General features: G+C 34.0%; 1 protein-coding gene across 1 annotated transcript; it reads right to left on the reverse strand.

The window, feature by feature from the left end:
- Window positions 1-3,452: 3,452 nt before the first annotated feature.
- LOC101510385 (monosaccharide-sensing protein 2) lies at window positions 3,453-9,682 on the reverse strand. Its single transcript, XM_004500628.4, has 6 exons — window positions 9,166-9,682; window positions 8,956-9,069; window positions 8,310-8,876; window positions 7,276-8,219; window positions 4,848-5,035; window positions 3,453-4,102 (listed from the first exon to the last, which is right to left on the reverse strand). Exons 2-6 carry the CDS (start codon window positions 9,032-9,034, stop codon window positions 3,658-3,660), a joined length of 2,223 nt encoding a protein of 740 aa, XP_004500685.1. The 5' UTR covers window positions 9,035-9,069; window positions 9,166-9,682; the 3' UTR covers window positions 3,453-3,657.
- Between the last annotated feature and the right edge of the window lie 255 nt (window positions 9,683-9,937).

Here is a 9,937-nt window from a genome sequence, read left to right on the forward strand (position 1 = left end):
TATGTTCATCCTAATTTAATAAAATATGGATCATCTCCATGCTCTTGAGGTTCTTATCATATATCCAAGGTCATTCCTAGGGTTTCTTAGTCCTTGGTAAATAGATATGGCATTTAAGCCATCACAATGTCTTTTTAGGTATTTTCCAAGGGTCAAAATCCTAGAAAAATATGGTCTTTTTGAGTTTGTGAGGGTCAAAACCCTTCGTATTGTTATATTAAAACATTGTTAAGGCTAAAACCTTCGCTAAAGTTCTGGGCGGAGGGGAGTTTTTTTCCTTTCAAAATTGGACATTTCTTAGGACTATAGCCCTCATCGTTTCCGAGAGCTATCGCTCTCACCCACATTCACTAATCTCACGCATAAAGCTTCCATCTTCCCTTCTCTTTTCATTTCATTTCTTTTCTTCTTTTATCTTCTTCCTCATTTCTACTTTTCTTTTCTTCTTTTTCGTTTTCTTTTCTTCATTTTCAAACTTTTTATTTTACTCTTATTTTTTTCTCTACTTTCATTCTCTCAAACTCTCTTCTCCATTTTCGACCTTTCTTTACTTGTATGTAAATTAATATACTTTTTTATTTTATTTTATATATTATGTATTTTTTAATTATATATTTATGTATTTTTTTTAATGTAGTTTGTGAGTTATCATATTTGTGAAAATAATGTTATATGTTAAATGTGATTTGTATATTATATTTCATAGTGTGAAATGTATTTGATATAAAAAAATAAAATTTAAGATATTCAGTTTTGAATTTTTATGTAAATTTGTATTAAAAATGTATAATGTATTTATTGTGCATTTTTATAAAAAAAATATAATATTTTTTGTCTTTATAGTCCTTTTTTTTAATTTGAAAATATGTTAATATATTTATTGTGTATTTTTTTAAAATATGTTAATTTGTATATTTTAAAATATATAAATACTATTTTATATTTTAATGAAAATCTATTCAATTTTAACTAAATTTAAAATTATTTATTTAATTATATAAATGATTTATTATAATATTAAATAATTTTAATAAACAATTATATATATACACACACCTATATAATTAAACTTTTACCAAAAGCAATTTATATAATTAAATTTAAATTTTATAATAAATTAATTAACCATGGCAATAGTGAGAATCTAAGTCCTGGTAAAGATTCTGTAACATGGCAATAGTGATGGTCTTAATCCTAGATATGTAGTGAAGGCCAAAGCCCTAAAAACATGTTTTGCGAGGGCTTCAACCCTAAGTATGCATTTCTGACCAAAATATAGCTATGGTTGTGTGGCCCTTGAAAATGCTTAACTTCCTAAGACATTTTTTAATCATTTCCTATGGCTTTTGTTCCTAACAAAATCATATAATTCTTGTAGTGTAAGTGCCTAACAAATCCTATGATGCACTTTGACAAACCATACACAAAGTTGTGTTTGAACATTTTACCTCTCCGACTCAAGTGTAGTCTACCACATGGTAGTGAAAAAGGTCCCAATAGTGACATATATTGGGGGGGCCACCAAGAAATGATAAAATTGGTGGTGGTGGTGGTGGTGGTGGTGACGACGTCTAAGTTTGCATCTCTTCTGCTTGCAATGTTGCATGCGAATTTTGATCTCTCTCATAATCATGTTTCCTCTAACAGTGTGCACAAATAAAATGAGCTAAAACCCTACCATTTATAATACAAGAATTCATAACATCTCTCTCCATCACCGAAACAAACAAAGAAAAAATAGAAACATTTAAAACTAACTAATGATAAATGGCACACTAACCCTAAAAAATTACACAGATAGAGTGTTTGGTTCAATGGATTCAGACACTGTTAATTAGGAAAAATTTATCCAACACAATGTTTAGATCGATCAAGCTAGACATTATCAATCATAGAAAAACACAATTTGCAAAATGAAATAAAGGGAAAACAACACTTTACCTCTAGTGTATGACTTGTCAACAAGCGAAATGTGATGTTTTAACGGAAAATCAAATATTTGCAAAGGGATTTGGGAGTTTAGATTTTTTGAATTTGAAAATTTTGAAAACACATATATGAGGAAGAATGAGGAGCTCATTTATATATAAGTAATGTCTGAATAATAAATTCGAATAAACATCGTTTAGATCTCTCAATTCAAAGAAGGTAATTTTAGAATAGTGGAAGGCCTATGAGAATATAGGAGGAAGAGAAATCTACTTATAAATATCCCTTAATCCATGACACCCTCAAAAGGAATCCAATAAAAAATTTACCAACTAAGGCTTTTAAAGGAGAAATTCAAATAACTAATTTATAAAATAAAAAATAATAAAAACAATGAAAAAACAAACAGAATTAACTCAAATTTCATTCTATTTAGATAATAGGTGACATGTTGTCACATCTTTTTTCTCATATGCGCCCATTGCTTCTTTGTTTATTACCTTTGAAACCAAATCGACCTTCCGCCAACAAAAGAGCAAAAAAGGAAGAAGAAATTGTCCTCTCTATTTTGATTTTCCTTACGCAAAATGGCGTCGTTTCATTGTTTATATTATATGAAAAACAAAACACAATCCAACCTATGAAATCAATCGGACCGCCGATTTTTCTGGTATTCATGATGAACATATATTTTGTTATTAGTTCCAACCAGTTAAATCCATCTGGTCTGACTTTGATGTTAATAAGGAAATGAAAATGCAATTCAAACCAAACATCATATTGTTTGCCAGTATTTATATATTGTCTATGTAAAAAGAATCAACATAATTATACTCAAATCACATTGGATCAAATCAAATCGTTTTTTAGTTGTCTTTGAATCAAACGATACTTTACAGCTTTTTACAGGATTCCATAATGCAATAATAAAAAATGAGATTTTTTAATTTATTGTAAGTTCAAATCCAATAGTGTTTTCACAAATTTTAAATAAAAATTAGAGATGAATGAACAGCCGCTAATGTTTTTCCAATCCCATATACATTTTCGAAGTACAAATTAAAAAAAAATAATAATAATAAAATAAAATAAAATAAAATAAAAACATTTCTTTTACCCTTGTGTACTTCTAGGCAAACACGTTTTTTTGCCCTTCAAATGTTACCAAAAATGCTATCAAATACCTTAAAAACACATGTTAAGGGATGTATTCAATTTCTCATAAATTTAAAATTTACTCTTTTCAATATAGAATTTCTACTGTTAGAATACTAAACACGTATTCTTATGACACTTATTAACAAATACATTTTTAAAAAAATAGGGGGATTCAAACAAACTTTCTTATTATATAGCTTTTAGTATTAGCCTATACCAAGATCCTCAATTCACCATACACTAGCCATCTCTAAAGATCCTCAATTCATCATACACTAGCCATCTCTAAAGATCCTCAATTCATCATACACTAGCCATCTCTGTCAAACATTCCGTAAGAGTCGGTTCTCCCCCAAAAAAGCAGATAAAAAAACAATTTTGATGTCGTCGAATAACAGAAAAATGAACGTTTTTTTTACAAAAACAAAGTTTCATGCTTCTCAATCTCAACCCACGGTAAAGAGAGATTAACAGAAGATAAATTGAAAAGAGGAAAGAAATTTAAACAAAACCGTAGATTGAAAACAATTGAAGGTACAGTCAAAACTTTCAATTTATCATATCCTTCAGTCAGTTATGCTTGGCAGTCTCAGCTTGTTTTGCTCCGACGGAGAAGAACTCGATGATCACTTCCAGTGGCATGCCTTTGGTTTCTGGAACTTTCAAGTAGACAAACACCCAAGCTATGAAGCAGACGACTGCATACAAACCAAAAACACCACCAAGGCCCATAGAATTTAGCATAACTGGGAGTGAATAGGTAACAATGATGTCACATATCCAAAAGGTAAGAGCACATATGGCAATGCAAAGACCACGAACTCGAGTCGGGAAGATCTCAGCACAAAGTATATTCGGAATTGGCCCAAATCCCATGACAAAGAAACAGAAATAGATAACAACACTAATGGTTGAGATTGATGCATTTGCAGTGCTGCCCAAATCCACAAAACTCCCTAGGACTAATATGAGAAGAGATACTATCAAGACAGGGATTGTAGTGAGCAGCAAAGTCCTGCAAGAATTTAAAAACAGAGTTAGCAAATATTAAGCACCCATGCCTTACAAGTGTTCACCTTGTTATGAACCAAGTCATGATGTGGTTTGAGAGACATAAAGGTTGGAGTGATAAAGATGTCATCGATTTAATTCTCTCTATTAATATAACACATAAACTATTATTATTTGCTGTCAAAATAGAAACCTTGTTCTGAACAAATTATAATAAGAACAATTTCAAGATTATCTCTAATGATGATCAGTTTTTAAAACCTTACATTATATTATCCTTGACAACTGCAAGAATTACAGAACTAAAACAACCCAACATCAATAAAAGTTCTGCAGTAAAACAAGAAATAATGATCGATGTAATGTAACCGTAGAAAGATGTTTCATTAAACAACTCTACAAGAAAAACCCTACAATGATACGAAGCAAAATATGAGTATGTACTTTTGTATACAATCACAAAAAGTAAAAAACAGAGTTTTCTTTTAAAAACGTGAAAAGAAAGAGGACAATGGAACCGGTATAAATATCAAGAAAATTTAATGAGGCTTGATACAGCAAAGTGTAAAAAATGACAAGCCCACCTTGTTATTAAATCAGTCTGAGATTCTAGAAAAACACAGATTAAAATGCAACAGAAATAATAATTTGAAGAGAAAACCCACCAACATACATCCACCTCTTGAAACATATTTCTTACAGAATGAACAACAGATGTCAATAGAAAATGGTAGAGGGGAGATATATACCTTCTGCCAGAAATATCCATGAGCCTCATGGCAACAGCTATACAAGGAAGCATCAACAAGGTTGTCACCGCACTAATTAGAAAAGACGATGAAGTAGAACCAAGGCCCAGGTTTGAAAGAAGATAACCAACACCTGCCTGCTCAAGAATTTGTGGTGTATAGTAGAGGACACCATTTATACCAGAGAACTGCATTGATTCAAAGGGGAGCTAAATGATAGTCCAGCATAAAATTTAACCAGTAATAGAGTCAAGTCAAGCATCAAGGATTGGTTAATGAATGAAATCTTACTGATTTAATTGGAAAATTCAGCGGGTTAATTGTTCCTAAGCTGGAAATATTTTATCAATGGTTCTTTTTCGCTTTTCTTTTTTTCATTTTCTCTTCTACAATAGAACACAGCAAGTATGGGTGATTCTATAGTAACATTGCCTGCCACTAGATAAGTACCAAATCAAAAGGCACAACCTCCTATTTAGGAAAAACAAGGTTTAGCTTGATTTCAAACTGCCTCATCATTGGGTTTTTTTCTGCATCAAAGTAAAAGCAGTAACACTAACATGACAACCTATGAAGTATAATTTATTCAATTACATTGATTCAAAGGATTTATGTTATTAATTTTCAAAAATGAAATGCTATTGATTACATATAATGAATAAATAGTTTCCATCCAATTGGCATTTTCCTTTTAAGGCTGTCAAAGTCTCAAAGATATGAAATTCAATCAGAATATAATGATAATCTAGTAAGATATGAAATGATAGAGTCTTAACATAAGTGGATTGGGCATATATGGAGAAGATCCAAAAAATCTGTAAGACTATGGGTCAAACAATTACGAGAGATTTTGAGGTAAACAGTTTATCACAATTTCATTAAAGCTTTTCTAAGAAAGGAATTTCATTAAAGTTTAGATACAATATGTGCATACTTATTTCTTTAATAAATGTCAAGTTTTTTTAATTATAACCAAAAAGCTCAAATCCAAAGAAATTTGGCTTGAACCAACTATACCTAAAATTTAAGCAATTGAGTGAGTGAAAACATGTGAATACTGAATGGTTTTACACATACACCAACTACAATAATTTCACTCCCACAACATCTCAAAGTCAAAACTTGGAAAAGATGAATTTTAAGAGAAATTGTGTGCATTAGACTCAAACCACTAAAACCGACTTATGCAGCTAATCTAGGTATATACTTGTATAGCACAACCCTAGTCCAATAACCACAACACAAAGAGTCCAATTATTCTGGCAAACGTAAATCGAGGGTATCATTTAACATCTATACTTAATATGTATGAATAATTGCACAGGTGTAATGGAGGTAGATGATGAAAGTGAATGTTGTCCTTGCATGCTAAGCCTGTGTTTTTAATATCGGATAGTGACTTGGAGTGCCGAACCCCAAAACCAATATAGCAGGATAGCCACTATTGGAAAGACTAAAAAACATTAACAAACTAAACATAAATCCCAACAGAATACATAAATACTCAAAAATTGAAACAGAGCAGAGGAATGAGAACGGGAACAAAAACAGAGCTCCGCAAAAGAACAACCGCACGAAGCAGAGGGAGAATGAGAAAAAGATAGTTGCACAAAGCCACAAACACAGGGAGAAAGAAGAATTCATGAAGAGTAAAATACAGGTCACTTAAAATATAACAAAATGACTGATATACCCTTATAAAAATAGACAGAATAGTTAAAATGATGGATTTTTTAGGGATTTATTTTCTCCCTCAAACCCCAATTGTGGATGCAAAAGAATGAAAACACTGCAGCACTTGTTGAATGAGGTTCGCGGGCCAAATGTGTCGCAGTGGACCACACCGGCACTCTGCGATCGCACGCTATAGTGTTAAACGTCTTCAAGGAAATGAATAAGACGAAAAGAAGAATTATTAAGAGTTTCACATTGGATGAAATATGACTTGAAAACGTGTTTATAAGTGAGAGGCAGCCCTTACCTTACAAGTCCATTTTGTAGGATTGAGTTAGACCTAATCCAATTTCTAAAAGGCTATCAGAGTCTATCTAAGATATGTTGGGTCACTTGCTATCGGACCACCCGGGTCACACTTTAGATGTCCAATCTTGGACGTTAGTGGTGTGTGCTAAGAGTCGCACAATAAATGTGATACAGTATGAAAAGGTGTCAGGAATGACACATTAAATCTGATATGATATGAAAAAGTGTTTATAAGTGGGAGGTATCCTACACCTTACAAGTCAATTTTGTAGGGTTGAGTTAGACTCGACCCATATTTTAAGAACCATTAACAACCACTTGGATACAACACAATTACACAAATAATGTTTTGTTTCATCACAAAGAATAAAATAAAAGTACTAAAGCACAACTATTATAGATGGAAACAAAGAACACAGCAAACAATAAAAAAAAATATTATTACCTGCTGAAGAATTTGAAGTCCTACTCCCACAAATAACGCATGCTTCACACCCGGTTCAAAAAGATCATTCCAACTTGGCCCTTTTTCTGCTGTTTCAGATGGATGAATCATAGCGGGTCCCACTGGCTGATGATGCAAGAGCTCCTTGGTATAAAGAGCTGGTTGACTCACAAGAGCAGCAGCCTGTACGACCTCGCCATCTGTTGGCACATCACCACCAGGAAGTGAAACCACAGACCCGCGTCTAGATCCAGGACCACCACCCTCTTGGTGTAAATATATTCTCTTGAAACCACCTTCCTTCTTTCCATCTGGGCCTTCTTGTTCAGACCATTTCCAAGCTAACTGCCAACCACCACCAATCCCAGTACTCCCAACAGGTTCTCCTGCATTCCCTTGTAAAAGACTACCTTGCTTCATGCTTGAAAGGCTACCCTGGGCAGGATGAGGCATTTCCTTATCCAGACTAGTTGTTTGACGTGAGATCAATGGACTGTGCAAATTGTCATCAGAATCACCGGCCGCAGCATCAGAGACATAGTCATCACCCTCTCTAGCAAGGCTTTCTTCATCCCAATCTTCATTCCTAGGCTGATTTCCCCCGACACTGAACATGCTTCCAAAGTGTGGAAAAAGAGTGCTTCGCATGCTTCCTGTTTCCGGGAGCTTCTCATGGACACTACCGAAGAGGGTCACCATAGGATCCACAAGACCACTCTGATTTGCCATGCTTCCTTTCCGAGACATAAGACCAATGGAACTCTGTCCAGTGACAGGTCTGGCAACCCAGGACTGACCATGTTCGGAGCCATACAACTTGATCTGATCTTTACCCGTAGATGGATCCTCTTCATCATTAAATTCATTGGCCGGACCAATTATGTACTCTTCTATGGATGTATTACCCCCAACCCCAAGACCCTCAACCAGTAAAGCCATCTCACCTGCTCATGCCCGAAAACAATGATAAACTAATACTAATAAACTAATAATAAAGGAAAAGCAAGTAAGCATTGAAGAAAAAGATAACTAACCAGCGACATCTTCGCATCCACGAAGGCGCTGCAAAACCTTCTTAGCCTCAAGCATTCGGCCTTTACTGACAAGCCATCTTGGAGACTCAGGCAATAACAATATTGTGAGTGCAAAATAAATAAGAGAGGGGATGGAAAGAACACCCAACATGAGTCTCCAGCTGGGGGACTTGGTTAGTGACATCCCAAAGACCATACAGTAGGAGAAAAACATACCAGCAGAACCAGTGAACTGTGGAAGTGTATTGAGTAATCCCCTAATCTCAGGAGGAGCAATCTCAGATATGTAAAGAGGTACCAAGGTAACTGCCAAACCAATTCCAAGACCATCTAAAAGTCTTGCAAAGAGAAGGATATAAACATTTGGAGACCAAAACATGACAAGAGAACTAACAAAATAAAGGACAGAGGATATAATCAACATGGGACGTCGTCCTAGCAAGTCTGATAGGGCTCCGGAGCATGTAGTAACAACGGTGGCTCCGATAAGTGACATAGCCACAATTAGACCTTCAACTGTGGGTTCATTTTCTAATTGAAATTCCTTCTTTATGTATAGAATAGATCCTGAAACAAGGAAACAAAGTTAGATCCGGAGGCGAATTTAATTTAATTAAAATGAATAATCAGAGGGAGAGAGACGAACCTGCAATAGTGGCATTATCCCATCCTTGCAGTAAGTTACCGATAGCAGCAGCAACAGCAACAATAACAGCTCCGCTCATTGTTTCAAAAAAAAAAACTTTCGCAATGAATCAGCCTGAAAGAGCAAACAAGGCCGTTGGAATAAAAGATACTATAAAAAGACTCTCACGATCCTAAATCACAGATCCAATCCAATTTTCCATTTCCATACCTCCTTCCTTCCTTCCTTCCTTCCTTCCTTCCTAATCAATTCGGCACCTAGGTTTTGAGCAGAGTTGGGTCCGTGTTTCAGATGCAGAAAAGGACATGGGTCACTCACTCACTGCAACTTGCAACTTGTTGTGTAATCAATCAATCAGATGAAATGAGGATCAGCAGCTCCTTCCTTCCTTTTTTTATATTTTTTATTCTTACAAAAATTATTACTATAATAATAAAAAAATAAAAATAATAATAATAATAAAAATACTAAGAGAGAGTGCAGGCAGACAACGAAAGGCGTATAGAAAAGAAGACAAGTAAGCGATCCTATTCGCCGGGTCGAAAAGTAAAGCAGGTAAGGAAACGCAAATGGAGCCCCCTATTTTTTTTGCAACGGAGCCTCTCTGCTGGACACCTGCCCTTATTGCTCTTTCACTCTTCTCCACGTCATCACCCTCCCCGATCGGAATTCAGTTATTCTTTTATGCGTCAAACAAACAAAAAACGAAGATCTGCTACTATGATGGTTTGCACTTGATATTGCATTATGCAGATTCATAATACTTTTATTTTTTTTAGATGAATCATATAAATTACTTATTCATCTTTTAAGAAATTAATTATCTATTTACCATTTTTTTAAATTTATTTTTATCCGCTATTATTGTGAAATCTTATTCAATTGAGTATAATATTTGTGTAATTAGCATAACAGGACTTTATAATTGTGTAAATTGTACACTTTTAAACAACTTTGTTGTCCCTCTTCTTAATAGAACCAA

This window comes from Cicer arietinum, chromosome 5, assembly GCF_000331145.2.
Source record: "Cicer arietinum cultivar CDC Frontier isolate Library 1 chromosome 5, Cicar.CDCFrontier_v2.0, whole genome shotgun sequence".
Lineage (NCBI taxonomy): Eukaryota > Viridiplantae > Streptophyta > Magnoliopsida > Fabales > Fabaceae > Cicer > Cicer arietinum.

Coding starts and splice junctions, on each gene's coding strand:
- LOC101510385 (XM_004500628.4), bottom strand. CDS start 9,034: ATGAGCGGAGCTGTTATTGTTGCTGTTGCTGCTGCTATCGGTAACTTA. Junction 8,877..8,955: donor GGATAATGCCACTATTGCAG/GTTCGTCTCTCT, acceptor TCCTTGTTTCAG/GATCTATTCTATACATAAAG. Junction 5,036..7,275: donor GACTTCAAATTCTTCAGCAG/GTAATAATATTT, acceptor GAATCAATGCAG/TTCTCTGGTATAAATGGTGT.